This window comes from Delphinus delphis, chromosome 5 (assembly GCF_949987515.2).
Source record: "Delphinus delphis chromosome 5, mDelDel1.2, whole genome shotgun sequence".
Classification (NCBI taxonomy): Eukaryota; Metazoa; Chordata; class Mammalia; order Artiodactyla; family Delphinidae; genus Delphinus; species Delphinus delphis.
In genome coordinates, this window is record NC_082687.1 from 18407021 (window position 1) to 18423224 (window position 16204).

At 38.7% G+C, this 16204-nt stretch overlaps 1 protein-coding gene across 2 annotated transcripts in view; it reads right to left on the reverse strand.

The window, feature by feature from the left end:
- Nucleotides 1–15295, reverse strand: part of EMCN (endomucin) — an 89889-nt gene extending 74594 nt beyond the window's left edge. For both annotated transcript variants that reach the window (XM_060012041.1, XM_060012042.1), the window contains exon 1: nucleotides 15050–15295. In XM_060012041.1, the coding sequence (XP_059868024.1) occupies nucleotides 15050–15119 (70 nt within the window). In that variant the 5' untranslated portion in view covers nucleotides 15120–15295. The remainder of the gene's footprint in view (nucleotides 1–15049) is intronic.
- Nucleotides 15296–16204: the final 909 nt, after the last annotated feature.

A 16204-nucleotide genomic window follows, 5' to 3' on the forward strand; every position in this document is an offset into this window, starting at 1 on the left:
CCTGGTGAAGCAGTGGTTGAGAGTCCGCCTGCCGATGCAGGGGACACGGGTTCGTGCCCCGGTCCGGGAAGATCCCACATGCCGCGGAGCGGCTGGGCCCGTGAGCCATGGCCGCTGAGCCTGCCCGTCGAGAGCCTGTGCTCCGCAACGGGAGAGGCCACAACAGTGAGAGGCCCGCGTACCGTAAATAAATAAATAAATACTATGATAAAATTCATATTCTGTAAAGATATCATTGACTATGATGGTTCCATGCTTGAGTCCTGCTCTCCCTATGTTGAAAAGTGAAATTAATGAGTGTTACAGCACAGTAAGACATAACACCAAACATACACTGTATAACTGTAAGAATCATAGAGATTTGAGTCAATATTGTTTAATTCCGTTTATGCCTAAAATTATCTCAAGTACAACCAGTTGTACCCATTACACACCCTGGAAATACTGCTTTAGGTGAGAGCCTTTTAAGGCCACTCAGTAAGTCTTTTTTTTAAAAAAATATATTTATTTATTTATTTTTGGCTGTGTTGGGTCTTCGTTGCTGCGCATGGGCTTTCTCTAGTTGTGGCGAGCAGGGGCTACTCTTCATTGCAGTCTGCGGGCTTCTCATTGCAGTGGCTTCTCTTGTTGCAGTGGCTTCTCTTCTCATGGAGCTCTAGGTGCGTGGGCTTCAGTTGTTGTGGCTTGTGGGCTCAGTAGTTGTGACTCACAGTCTCTAGGGCACAGGCTAGGTAGTTGTGGCACATGGGTTTAGTTACTCCGTGGAATGTGGGATCTTCCTGGACCAGGGCTTGAACCCGTGTCCCCTGCATTGGCTGGCGGATTCTTAACCACTACACCACCAGGGAAGTCCCCACTCAGTAAGTTTTTTTTTTTTTTTTTTTAAATAAGTTTATTTATTTATTATTTATTTGTGGCTGCATTGGGTCTTTGTGGCTGCGCACGGGCTTTCTCTAGTTGCGGGCGCTACTCTTCGTTGTGGTGCAAGGGCTTCTCATTGCAGTGGCTTCTCTTGTTGTGGAGCATGGGCTCTAGGTGTGTGGGCTTCTGTAGTTGTGGTACATGGGCTCAGTAGTTGTGGCTCACAGACTCTAGAGTGCAGGCTCAGTCGTTGTGGCACACGGGCTTAGCTGCTCCGCGGCATGTGGGATCTTCCTGGACCAGGGCTCGAACCTGCGTCCCCTGCCTTGGCAGGTGGATTTTTAACCACTGCGCTACCAGGGAAGCCCCCCCACTCAGTAAGTTTTAAAGTACCTTGTAATGTCCTAAATTTTAGCTTCTCCATATGACAGAACGTCAGCCCAAACTCCATTTTTATCCTTCCCTTTTCATCTCATACCACTATGCGTTATTCCCATCTTTCTTTAACAATCAGGGTCAAAGCAGCCCAAAGCTTAGTATTGTTTAAGGGACTGATAATACAAGTAGAAACTAAGGGCTGAATAGGTGATCAATAATTATCTAATGTCTCAAATACCTATGTGGAGAAAATGTTATACAGTTGATCCTTGAACAACATGGGGGCTAGGGGTGCTGACCCTCTGTGCAGTCTACACATAGTTTATAGTCTGCCCTCCTTCTCCACAATTCTTCCTTATCCTCTGTATTTGAGGTTTTGCATCCATGGATTCAACCAACCTCCAATTGCATAGTACTGTAGTATTTACTATTTAAAAAAATCCACATATAAGTGGACCCACACAGTTCAAACCCATGTTGTTCAAGGATCAACTGTATTAAAAAAAGGGGCCATATGACCTACAATAATCCAGTTAGAATCTAAATCAGGTTTTTAAAGGAGAGTGTGTTGAGCTGCATTTTTAATATCTTGGATAATAGTAAGGAAATTTGCAATATAAAATAATTAAATTATTATTCATTTACAGGACGAAGTTTAGTAGGAATAAATATAAACAACAAAAGAGCAAATGCAAAAAATGTGCAAATTTAGTAAAACAGGGTAAAAATAAATACATCAGAAAAAGGTGTAAAGGCAAAGGAAACCCCAAGCAACATTTTAATCGTGTGCTATGATTTGTCGTTTCTAAATTCTTTAAATTATTTTCTAAGTTTTATGCTTTCTCGAGACTGTGAAACAAGAGTACTAATCAGGGCTAAGTTAATTATTTATAGCATATTGTAATAAAAGCATTAATCTTTAAGAAAAATAAAAAAGAAAATGGTGACTGGAATGTCTTTAAAATTCTGAGATTGAGCTGGCAAGCCTAGTTAGTTGTAGAAAGTTGTCTCAGAACCCTGTCCTTTCAAAAATCTATTGAACCACCATGCACATGGTGATAGCTTTGCAAATTGCACACGTAATGCTTAGATGAAATCCTACAGGTGAAGGGATTAACCCTATGCCCACATCTGCGAAGCAGCAAATGAGAGAGTCAGATTGGGTGGAAGTGCACATACTTTTGTAGGAATGAGAGCATTCCCCAATTTAAAGGGGGCACTTATTACTCAGGTTTAACCGAGTGCTGCTGTGAGGAAATATGAAACCTAGAGTTGCCAAAAGAGCTGAAAATAAGATTTTCTCTTTCTTTCTCTGTCGCCATTGTTGTTTTGTGAAACTTGCTGATTTTTAAATAGTAGCTTGTAGTCATAAAACATTGTGTGGCCAAACAACACACTTCTGCCAGTTAGATATCAGAGGTTTCTAGTTTGTAAAACTCTGGAAGAGAGGCTGTTGACTTCTTTCTAAAACTTATCTTATCCTGGTTTATTAAGAAATAGCAGGGTAATGACCAGTTTACAGATTTGTTTGTCATTTTCTAATACTGGAGGTTTTCCTGTATATATTGCCCAGATTCATAACTTCACCGCTTCTCCATTTCTCTTCATGCTCAAATGCTAATCATTTAATCCTCCCTACCTTCTCAAATTCCTCTGGCTCTTAACAGTTCTCTGGGAACCAGAAATACTTGTGTTTGGATTATCACACACATCCTGACCCCACTTGAAACTTTGATAGGACTACTACAGCTGTTTCCCTAATCAATCCATTATTCAAGGTGGCTAATTTTCTTGAGTAGCCTATACAGCAGAGGCTCCTGGTCTTTTGGTATTAATGAAAACAGAAGGGAGATTAATAGCAGAATGGAAAGCAATCAATAAGATCTTACAATGAGTTGGGAGTAAAGACTCTCTCTTTATAAAGAGATGGCCAAAAAAAGCTGGAATTTAAGCCTATGTGACTAGGAAGATTTCAACGTTTCCACTAATATTTGTCTTGACCAAATCAAGTTTCCTATTATCCTAAACTAGTATAAGTAAAAAAGAAAAGAAGAAATTAGGTTATACTGAATTAATACCAAAATTTTCCCTGAAGGCACTACACCCTAGCACTTTTCTGAAAGATAAACACCTCCAGACACCTCTGGTTATCTTGCAGGTATGGGACAGTGAAAAGAGCTCAGATGACTAGTCACAAACTTGAGTCTAGTCTAGGGTTTCTCAGAGGGTATTTCAGTGTACAAGTGTATAAAAATTATCTGCAGTAACTGCTGGAAAAATAGTTTTCTGTGTTTTACTGAAAGGGAGTGGCCTGGAGATCACTGGGAAAAAATATTTTAATAGATATTTTAACATTGAGGGCTACTGCTTTGAGTCACTAAGTGCGAGTCCTTGGGCTTTTCTCCTCTGATAATGAGCACAGATAACACCAGCTTGGCCAATCCCCTGGCAAATGTCAAGGATTAAATGAGATATTTGATCAGTGAAAGTGCTTTGAAAAATTCAGCATTCAGCCAAAGCAATGGATGGAGGAATGAACTGGCAAGAGATTTAATGATAAGAAAGAAATCTACAAGGTATTGGATCTGTAAAAGTGGCTAGAGGGCCGATGGGGAAAGCTCCTCCCAAATCATTAGAGCATTTAGAATGTCTCCCCATCTATTTGTAGTGAGGTGGATGGACCTACAGTCTGTTATACTGACTGCAGTAAGTCAAAAAGAGAAAGACAAATACCGTATGCTAACACATATATATGGAATCTTAAAAAAAAAAAAAAAATTGGCTCTGAAGAACCTAGGGGCAGGACAGTAATAAAGACCCAGAAGTAGAGAATGGACTTGAGGACACAGGAGGGGGAAGGGTAAGCTGGGACGAAGTGAGAGAGTGGCATGGACATATATACACTACCAAATGTAAAATAGATAGCTAGTGGGAAGCAGCCACATAGCACAGGGAGATCAGCTCGGTGCTTTGAGACCACCTAGAGGGGTGGGATAGGGAGGGTGGGAAGGAGAGCAAGAGGGAGGAGATATAGGAACATATGTATATGTATAGCTCATTCACTTTGTTATACAGCAGAAAATAACACACCATTGTAAAGCAATTATACTCCAATAATGATGTTAAAAAAAAGAATGTCTCCCCATCTCTCTATCAGCCTTCCTCCACTTCTCATTCTTGACCTTTCTCCATCCCAGCCCCTTCAGAGAGCCTCTGCCTCTCTATCAGCCTCTATCACTTTCTCCATCTCTTTTAACCTCATTTTTCCTCTCAATCTTTTTCTGATGTCAGAAAATTTCCTTCTCTCTCTCGCAGTCCTTTTTTCTACCCCTCCCTCAGCCAAGCCAAATACAAATAATGCCATGTAGAAAAATGGAAAAAAGATCTTTCATTGGTATGTACTCTGAGAAGTGTTGCTCACGGCAGAGAATTGGCTTTTTCACATGCAAAGAAGATCCGTTCTAACAGCCCTATCTGAAAATTCCCGAAGGAGGTAAACATTAGGGAACAGAATTGAACATCTTGCTCCAGAATGAACATATTTAGGAATCACAGAATGAAAATGGAGCAAGATAACTTGAGGCGAAATGTACAGAAATGGCTCGCTACAGGAAGATCGTACAATTGTAGATCCAGGAGAAAACTTCGATATCGATTAGTCAAACCACATCATGTTATAGATGGAGAAATGAAAGTCTTGAGAGGTTAAAAAAAAAAATTGCTTAGCTCAGTCACACAGCAAGCTTGCGGCTGCTGGTGACGAAAGCCAAAGGGTCTTGGCTCAGAGGACGGCGCACCCCGCACAGGTGCACAGCGTTGGTCTGTGACACCAGCCAGAGCTCAATGAGAAAAGAAGGGAAGAGAACATCTTATATTCCAAATATATGGAAGGAGCTACAGCAGGTTTTCTTTTATGTGATACGATCGTAAAATGGTATATGCGTTGTAGGACTTCTGTGTTTTTATTTGACAAAGGAAAAAGCTGTTCGTCCCATGTCAACTGCCCAGATGGCATTTTGATTATTTATTGATCAGTGACAATTTAAAAATCTGGGAATAATTGAATTATTGGATCCCTTTACTTCTGAACAGGATCAGATAGGATAAAGTTATTTATTCGACCTTCTGAACCAAGACTTCAGAAACAGAGAGGTGACTTCTGTAATCAGCGTGTCTTGAATTTCCATAATTTTACATTTTGTTCTGGTGGGGGTAAGGATTATTCTGAGCTAAATGATTCAGGATTACCTGATGAATGGTGCCTAGAATAAAAGGATACCAATTTTTTCTTGTGAGCAAGACACAGGAATGATTCAATACTTGCCTTCAGATAATCACACCATTCTGGTGTGATTTGGACAGTTGATGTAAACGAAAGGCAGGCATTTTCTGTTATTCATACAAATATAAGACAGTAGGTCAACTTCATAGAGCAAATCAAATAAGTTCAGCCAATGAAGAGAGTATCCTAAAATGACACTCACAGCTTCTCCACAACCCAGGCCAAGGATAAAAATAAATATTGTGGGCTTCCCTGGTGGCGCAGTGGTTGAGAGTCTGCCTGCCGATGCAGGGTACGCCGGTTCGTGCCCCGGTCCGGGAAGATCCCACATGCCGCGGAGCGGCTGGGCCCGTGAGCCATGGCCGCTGAGCCTGCGCGTCCGGAGCCTGTGCTCCGCAGCGGGAGAGGCCACAACAGTGAAAGGCCCGTGTACCGCAAAATAAATAAATAAATAAATAAATAAATAAATAAATATTGTCCTCAAGTCACTGAAAACAAAGCCAGGAATGCCTTGGGTATTTTCAACTCTGCTGACTTTTGAAGAAATACAGTTCTCCAAATTAAAGCAAGAGCCAGTTGGTAAGCATCACCTATGTGTTCAAAGATAGGTCATGGGGAAAACAATGATCAATTAGACATTGTCCTTGCTTCCAAGAGATTTATGTTTAGTTAGGTTGTAATGGACTCTAATAAGGGTTTTTTAAATGATTGACAACATTGTCATTTTTCTTCTACTTTGCAAATCTATAGAGTTTTAAACATTAATTGATATAAAACTTGCACCCAACAAATGAGGCCTTCAGAAAATGAAAAAGAAAATAAAAGTTTATAGATTCACATAATTTAAATATCTTAATCCCAATAATGCAATTACCATTAATAAACCTTTAAATTAGTTAATTATGTGCATTTAAAAAGGTGATTCTCACTTTTTAAAATTGGATTTGCGGGGGAGAGATAACTGGGGGATGTCTCACTGTTGGACAGAGGAGTTGTCAGAATAGCCTTGAGCTGACAAATGCAGGAGTGGCCTCTCTTCCCTAGGGAAAGTGTGTGAGAGTTCAGCATTTATGTCCTCATACTTGCTGAATGCCCTAGGAGGACAATTTCACAGTTCATACCACACATACACACACACACACACACACAAATCATTCCTTTTCCCACTTCAGTTAAAAATAAGTTCGGGGGGAAGGGGAAGCTGGGATGAAGTGAGAGAGTGGCATGGACATATATACACTATCAAACGTGAAATAGATAGCTAGTGGGAAGCTGCTGCGTAACACAAGGAGATCAACTCGATGCTTTGTGAAGACCTAGGGGGGTGGGATAGGGAGGGTGGGAGGGAGACACAAGAGGGAGGATATATGGGGATATATGTATACTTGTAGCTGATTCACTTTTTTGTACAGCAGAAACTAACACAACATTGTAAAGCATTTATACTCCAATAAAGATGTGGGAAAAAAAAATAAGTTCAATGTGTGATACAAATGATATTCTGTGTTTTGTGTGTGTGTTTTTTTTAACTTGGGCATAATTTCAACACATAGCAATTTGAGTGTGTAGCAGCCATAAAAAAATATGTAAAGGTACATGGCTCAAAGAGCAATGACGGATTGGCAGTTAAAGGCCCAGACAGTAAAGAAAAATCCTCAAATTATGAAGTACATTCCCCTTCATCTGTTGATTCCGTGAGTTAAATGTTAGGTTGCATATTAATAACTAAATTTTCATAGTGATTTATGACTTACAGAGCATCTAAAATAGGTTTTCCAATTATCATTTAACACCAATATTGTGTCAACAATTACCATTTTTCTCATTTTTAGATAAAGAAACTGAGGGTAACAAGCATTTAGTGTCTTGGCCGGCTTCAGCATACTAAGAAGCTGGATCCAAAGTTGGTTGGTTCTCACATTAAGAACAAAGTTCCTTCCACTAACCTATCCCACCTCTAAGAGTAAGCAATGCTCAATACTTTAAGATAAGAAATAATATTTGAGGATGCTGACTATTCTCAGACTAAAAAGTTAGAATTTTCGTTAAACACAAGTACAATTTTGCTTATTAATTTGAGTGATTAGTTTATACGGTGAGTTAAATAACTTACAAATCTGAAAAGCATCTTAGATAATATACCAGTCTGTATATGTCAAATTGTGCCTGTATATATTATGATTAAGAGCATAACTGGCAATCGTATTTCATTCCTACTTCAATTCTATTGTGAAAAATTATGTGCTGGTTTTTCTCTTTGTGAGAATGAACATTGTAATTATTTAAATATTTGCTGATTCCACATTGGAATCAACTTGGCAATAAAGTAGTTTGTCTAAGGAATTGGATATTATAATCTGTAGGATTCTGAGTTCCCAAACTCAGCAAAACATAGAGTCATTGTATACTGGACACTATTCTCAGTGTTTTTGTGTATTACCTCACACGATCCTCCCAATATCCCTATGAGGTGAGACTGTACTTATCCCTATTTTATAGCTGAGAAAGCTGAAGGTTAAGTAACTTGCCCGAGTTCACACAGATAGTAAGTGGCAGAGCTGGAATTTGAACCCAGACAGTCTGGCTCCAGAAGAATTATAGATGTGACACTAAGTAATTATTTCACTAATAGTTATTTCCTCTTTGCTTCTTTCCTTCTCTTCTAAGTCCCATATTAGCTGCACTGACATTTGTATCAGAGCCAAGAACATTATTTTTTTCCAACCAACATAACAGTGAGTAGGTAGGGAAATGCCTACAACTCCTTTAACCCATCCCCTAATAATTAATTGAATCCAGGATATTAAGTGGCTAATTAGCACTAAGTAGAAATTCATTCATAGCACTGTGGTCTTAGTTTGCAGTTTAGAGGTGCTGAAGGGGCTATGAGAGGCAGCAGTGCTTCCAAACGACTCAAGTGGAACGTCTCTACCCTTATTCTTTTGATCAGAAAAACTCAACTTATTGCAGTTGTACTGCATTGGAAGATAGCAAGCTAGAAGGGAAGATTTTGAAGAATAATATTCTCTGATTTGATTTTAAGCACTATCACTCTAGGATAACTTTACACTATCTCCAAGCCTCGGTGTCCTAATCAGTAAAATGGGAATGACAAAGCTGGCCTTGAAATGTTGTGATGGAAGTAATGTGTGTAAAGTGCCAGGTACAACAAATGGTAGATGTCAGTAGATGTTGTAACAATACATATCTTGGTTAACTTGGACCAGACCTAGCTGTGATCTCCATTTTTCTTTTTTTCTTTTTTTTTGGCCGCATCTTGCAGCTTGCAGGATCTTAGTTCCCCAGCCGGGGATAGAACACACACTCCCTGCAGTGGAAGTGCAGTGGAAGTCTTAACCACTGGACCACCAGGGGAGTCTCCATTCTCTGTTTTTTGACACAACTAATTTAGGTTTAGGCCAGAATATGACTGATTAAACAGAATAAAAATCAGTTTACATTTCAGATGAGCAGCACACTAAGAATAGAATCAATGACATTGACATTTTTGACTACCAACCTCACAATATAGTTCCTTATTGACTCTATACAGACAAATGATTGCCTTAGGAAAGGACTTGCTTAGAATATTGTTTAACTTATTCAACAAAAGCTTTATCGAATTTTTTCTTGAAATGAAGAGGAAGAAAGGTAGTGAATATCAATTAGAATATCAGAGAAACTCTGGTATAATGTATATATTATCATCCAAACCAAAATGTTCCCATCAGAAAATAATCAATCCTGAATTTCTCCAAAAAGCAGAGCCTGAGACAAGGGTTTGTATGCAGTTTGTAAAGGAAAGTGATGTCAAGAAAAGGAGTAGAGAACTAAAATAGTGAAAATGGAGCAGCAATAGAAGAGGAAAGCATTTATTCACTGGCCCCATTCTTCTTTTGGGCAAAGCCTGTCTCATAGAGTGCTAAGGCTCCTGCACTTCTAGCTCAGACACACAACAGTGCCAGGTGGGTTTCTGTAGGTGAAGCATGCCTTAGTATGAGAACAACAGGAGACAGGAAAGCAAGAGATACTCATTCATGCGAGACAAGATACTGTCAAGCTACACCTGAGAGGTTGCCATAGCAATGGTTAGATTAAAGGCATCCAGAGAGGATGTAGGTGGCTGCTTCTATATAGAGACTAGTTATGATTACCTCTACTGATATGTCATTCTACAAGACACAAAACCTCTATTCAAGTTTAGAAAACTATTTTTTTTATGGTTGCCGAACTTTGGGAATCATATAGTGGCCCTTCTAGATGTGATTGACACCACTAATTTTTCCCATGCTACTGTTGATATTGTGTGCAACAGTAGAAAAGGAAAAAGGATCTTACTTGTTAACTAAAAGAACTTCTTTTAACACTCAACAGGCATTATTAGCCTAACCTGACAGAGCTATAATGACCCACAGGAATTCACTAACAGGAATGGAGACATTTACTACACGGGAATGGAATGGAATGTCGTTTAGAGTCAATTCCTGCTTTGACATTCAAGGTTTAGAAAAACACATCTCAGATTGTTCTCAGAGGTAAAGAGGAAGTTGGAAAGTGATGACTAAGAAAAAAAGAATATAAGGAACTTGGACTAGATAATTATTTACAAGTTAAAATATCTACCTGAAGCTTGAAATATAATGTCATCAATGAAAAGGAAAGGATGGGCAACTATCCAGTAAATTAGAAGCTTTTTGAAACGTTCAGACGTTCATCTTTTTTTCTCAACATCTGAATAATTACAATCAGCAAGATAAAATTGCCAATTTGCCAGTGACAACTGTTATGAGTCTCTTAAAAATAAGAATTCTAGAATGATCACTTCTACTTTTAAAGATCATTGAAGAAAAAAAGAGTAGTAAGGAAAGCATGCCAAATAAAAGGCTTGGAAACTTTTCCCATTGAATTTGTTTCCACACTCATTCACTCTTTCTATAATAGATCACCCACTTCAGGTAAGATCTATTGATAGTGACTAAGCTAAGAGGAAGTAACAAGTAAGATAATCTGCTCTGAAGCAACACATATGTTACTTAAAATAACACATGAGTTAATGATGTACGATATTTATTTAATTTTTTTCCAACTTCTCTTATGTGAACTTTGCTTTTAGAAAAAAAGGCATTTTGTATTTTTGAGAAATTGGTTGGTAATAAGGTTTCTCCTTGAATATTTATAGCCATAGAAGATATTACATAAAGTATTTGATACCCAAAAAAGGAGAAGTAGAATCAATTTTATTTAGATATTCTTCCTCCCAATGATTATAGTCAGAGTAGTTTATTCGTCCAGGTTTGCTGTAAATTACTGTCACCTGGTACTAGGTTGTCCACCTACCCCTAACATCTTCTCCTCTGCTGGAGTTTGGGAATTGACCTACTTTGATAAGAAGCCCCTTTCCATGTATTTGGCTCGCGCTTTCATAGCCAGGGATCAAAATACTCCACTTGTTTTCATGTTATGTTCTGTGATTCATACCTGTCCACAACTCTTTCACAAGGATAAGGTAGTAAACAAAAAGTGATTATCAGAGGAAGAAATTAAAAATGGATAGGCAACTATATCATTCATTTATGCATTCATTCAGCTTATTATATCCTTATTATGTGTTTAGAACTGTTACTATCCAGACTATAATAAATATGACCCTTACTTTCATGGTGCTTATAGTCTGGTACAGGGGATAAGATGTGCACACAAATAACTAAGATAAAGTTGGAAAATAAGGGCCATAAGAGAGTTACAAATATGGGCGTCCAGCAGAGAAATAAATTGCCTCGCTATGTTACTAATCTTCCAGTGAGTAGGACAGGACTAAAATCTCTTGGCAGACAAGTGTAAAGAACACTCATCCCCCACCATCACCTCCAGGGGCATTCCACCTACCAACCAGACGATTTTAACCTACCATTGGACATCTCTATTTGAATATCTTATTAAGACTTCGAACTCACCATGTCCAAAATCAAGTTCATCACTTTCTCCCGAAACCATCTCCTCCTATCTTTCCATACGTCTGGTCCCAATCCATTTCCCTACTTCTGTTATTCAAATAACACGCTACACCTCAGTCACTATCTCTCTCATAGCCAGTCAATAATACGGCGTCACAAACTTCCTACTTCTTTAAAGCTCTTCCCTAGACCCTTCTTTTCATTTTATTGACAGACTTTCAGACTTGGAATAACATTTGAACCATTTTCTTTAGCTTTTCTCTCTCCTGACTGCAATAGTCTAATGTATACCCTGTTGACAGATTAATCTTCTCAGTTTATGGTCCCAATCAGATAATTCCCATGCTCAAACACATTTAGAGAATCCAATGTAATTAACTACCTGAGTCAATATTACTCATCCTGGTATTCAACATATCCTGAGGCTATATTTCCAACACTTAAACTCTGTCCAATCTGTGACCTCCTTACATTTCTAGACTGGAACATACTGATGTTTTAAAGTTCCTATTCAAGAAATTCCATCCATCCAACCTGTTTCTCAAGTTTCAAAGTTTATCATAATTTCCACTTTTATATGAAGGCTTTTCTGATGTTCCTACACCCAAAACTAAGCTAGTTGTGAATTCTCCACAGCATTCTTTATTTACCACTTAAGACTTACGATAGAATCAAACTTGTAATTATTTGGCGCTCCTCTCTCCCCACCACTTCTAGGACAAGGGCTGAGTCACAGTGATCGCTATAAACCTACAGCGTCTAGCATAGTGTTTGTCTTAGAGGGTGTTCAATCCATTTTTTTTTTCCATGACACTGAATGTTCAATCCCTAACAAATGAATTTCAACAAGCAATTAAATTCTTCTTCAGACACCAATAAAGTGACGTGTGTTCCTGCTTGCAGATGGCTAAAACATTTTAATCTTTCCTAAATTAATGTAAAGTTCAAAAAGCAAATGGCACTTGAAAAGTAAATTGCTTCCAGGGCCTCTTTTTTCTTGGAATCCTTCTTCATTTAACTTTTCTCAGTCCTGACAGTCTAAAGCTCATCAGTCTAGACTTAAAAGCCAAAGGAGCTTAAAAGCCACGCAGGGGTCTGTTCAGTTTTAAATACAATTTAGAAAACCTTGGGAAAGAATGACAGTTCCTTTTCAAGAACCTCCCATACATATTTCAATAGAACAGCTTTCCAAATTGGAAACTGTAAAATATTGTACTGCTCACCAAGTAATAAAGTCACTCACTGCCATGCAGAAAGATTTCCTTGGTTTTCACGAAGAGCACAAAAAACTATATTGTATTTATTTAAATCTGAAACTGACAAAAAAGACAGAAAGAAAAAGAAAAGTAGTCAATTTCTCTAAAAGATCATTATTTAGGAATAAATTACTATGCAAAAAAGCATGGATCTTCTTGACAACTTGTGAATTTAAGGCAGATGAAATGCCTCCTTCTGTACTCCTATAATCAACTCTGCTGATGAAATATGTTAAGCATTCTAAGCTTGGGGAACATATAAAGCTTTGAAATCAATGTGTTTCCGGTACAGGGGGTTAGGAAAAGAACTTAATAAATCAGCTTAGGAAATGCTTCATTTCCTGAACCGTATCTGGGAAGGAAAACATAAAACAGGCAGAACCAGGTGCAAAAAAAATCATACACGTGGATGGGAAAATCTCCTCCAGTTCCTTGTAGGCCTCACTCCGATGGTCAATTTATGCTCCTGAACCAGCACTTCTTTTTCTAGGATAAATGGGGTAGATTTTACAGACACTTGCCTTAAAATTAACAAAGGCTCCCTGGCAGAGGTTGAAAGAGATAGTCATTATGTAACCGCTGTCTCTGCTCAAATAAGAAATTATCTTACTATTGACATATATACACTAATATGTATAAAATGGGTAACTAATAAGAACCTGCTGTATAAAAATATAAACAAAATTAAATTAAAGAAAAGAAATTATCTTACTTTGGTTAATAGTTCATTAGAAAGAAGACACTATTAATAGAGAGGTTGGGCTCATTACCAATGAGCTAAAGGACGCTGGTTTTATTCCTACAATGATCATAATAGAAAAATCTTCCAGGTCATCTCTGGGTTATCCTTCACCTTTCCAGCTTCCTTACGGTCAGGTTTTGTAGGCTACTTCTATTGATTCTATTCCACTTTGCTTTCTGAAGTACATGTAATCCATTCCTATCTATCTCTCCCATGCAAACTGAAGAGTTACTTATAAGCTAGTGCATTGATTTCTGTGTCATCTCATAAATATTCTTTATTAAAAAAAAATCAGAACTTTGTAACTCATCTAAGTGAAATTTTCTGGTCTTATACCCACTTCAGCTTAACCCTGGAAAGTCCCAGATGGATTGTAATCAATCGTATGTGATTTTGCAGTGTTTGGGCATTTGTACTAGATTTATATAACATATTTTGAGAAATTAATGATAAATATTGTTCAAGAAGGAGTGTGTTTATTTTTTCCTACCTAATCACTGCAAATGGAATTTTGTAAGCAGTGAAGTTTGAAAAGAGCACATGCACAATAAAATTAGAATTGAGGTTTTTCCAGGGCTCCTCAGAGCCAGAATCAATGTGTCCCAACCGTGTTCTTTTATGATAGTTTGTACTTTAGTTTTCGCACCTATTAAATCTGTCTTATGTTAGATTTACATGCTTATTTCTCCCAATAGTGCATTTGCCACTGTGGGCAAGGACAATGTCTTAACTCATTTTTGTATTCCTTGCACTGCTGAATACATGGTGAGAGCCTAATAAATATTGATTAAATCTAATTGCTTACAGTAAATCCCTCCGGAAGGGTTAAAAGTCAAATGTAATAATTTCTTGCAACTGGTCAGTAATATAGTCAGGGCTTATGTAGGTGCATATATATCCTTTATCTAAGTTTCAGAACCTGCAGTCAATGGGTAGGGTTTTTATGTCTATAAATTCCCTGAAATGTTATGCAAAATATTGTACGTATGTGTGTAGATCTGTGTTAATTTCTAGAGCAAGCATCCATAAACTTTAATCAAGTGACTCTCCTCCATTCTCACCCTCACCCTCAAGATATTAAGATTCACTTGCCCAGGCAGTTTTATCCAACCTCTCAATTTATCAGAGCCAAAAGATAGTTGGGACAAATATAGGCCAGCGTCTGCAGAGCAATGTTTCTGATTACAGCCTTTCACCGGTACATGACAATCTTGTTATTTCTAGACTTACGTCTGAAAAGAGCACATTTTTGAGAAATAGTCCATTTTTAGCCAGCATTTGATCCCCAGATTGTTACTCTCTGAAAAGGCTATTGTATATTCCCGGTACCTTTACGATGCCATGGAACACACTTCAAGGCCGCTGCAGCAGCAAACACTTTCCTTCCGTGAAAACAAACATCCTCTCTGCGGAGCCTTCTCCACGCATCCCCCCGTCCACGCACACACACTCAACTCAGCAAACGCACTGCTGCGTCTACTTCTCAGGGGAGGCTCCCTGAAGGTAAACTGAGGCTCAGAGCCGCCCACTAGTGATTTCTGATCCACACCGTCAGAACAATAAGAGAAAAGGGTACCTGTGTCGTCCAAACCGCTACAAAGACTGGACAGAAGAAGACAAAGTATGGTCCCTTGAAGCAGTTTCATGGTGCCTGTGGCTCGTCACAGTGGCTCTTCTCTCCAGAGTCAGGCAGGGACAACTCCCTCCCAGCCTGGCAGGGCCTTCTCAGCAAATGGAAAAGGTGTGCTGGACTTGAACAGCCACTGCCCATGCCTACTTATTTCGGGGGCTCTGATAAAGAACAGGAGGAAATGCACACACTCCCTTTGGGAGTTCAGCAGAGAGGAGATTTATTGTTTCAGTCCCTTACAGGAACTTTTTTTTTTCTCTTCCTTTGGCAGCCACTTGTGTTTTTGTTACTACATTATTTTGTTCTTCTTCAACAAAAAGGTCAGGACGGGTTTTGAACAGAAAGAGATCTTTCTTGAGAATGGATCTTACAGGCTTTCTAACTTTTGTTTTGAAAGCATGTTTTGGAGTGTTTATAAAGGGGCCTTATTAAACAACGACTTGGTTTGGATAAAGAGGCTTTAATTGCCTGAGGGTTAAATTTGAGAGCAGAATCCACAAAGAATCAACTTTTCTTCTCTCTTTCCAACTTGAAAGCCAGATCAGTAAAGACCACCTTCTGGAGATAAGTGCAAAACTTTATTAAGTAGATCATGCTCTGACTTGAGTAAGTGAAAAGACTTCTTATCTGATGGCCAGGGAGGTTTTTCAGGATATTTCTAATAGAATTAAGTAAAGACCCGTGAGTGCCCACGGCTCATTCCTGGTCTTATTGTTGGAATTCGATGAAGGAAAAGGAAAAAATACTTATAATACCCTGTGGATACTCTTCTCTAGGAAATGTGATGGGAATGGCACTGGGATGGAATGCCCTTGTAACAAGTCAATGAAGTAGGGAGAGATGGAGTCTTTGGACCAGAATGTCAATCAGGCAAGATACTCTGTGTATTAAGGATCTCTTTGATGTTAATAGCAATTGATTAAAACATGGTGCTAACGCAGGCTCAGCCCTGACTAAAATCCCTGTGTGTGTGCGCCAAGTAATTCTACACTTCTCCCCAGCCACAGGCTACACGTCTAAACTCAGCCAATCGTCCTTTATATACCTTTAGGCATGAAGCCCCTGGACAAAAGAGTGTCAGTGGGTCAATATTAATTCATC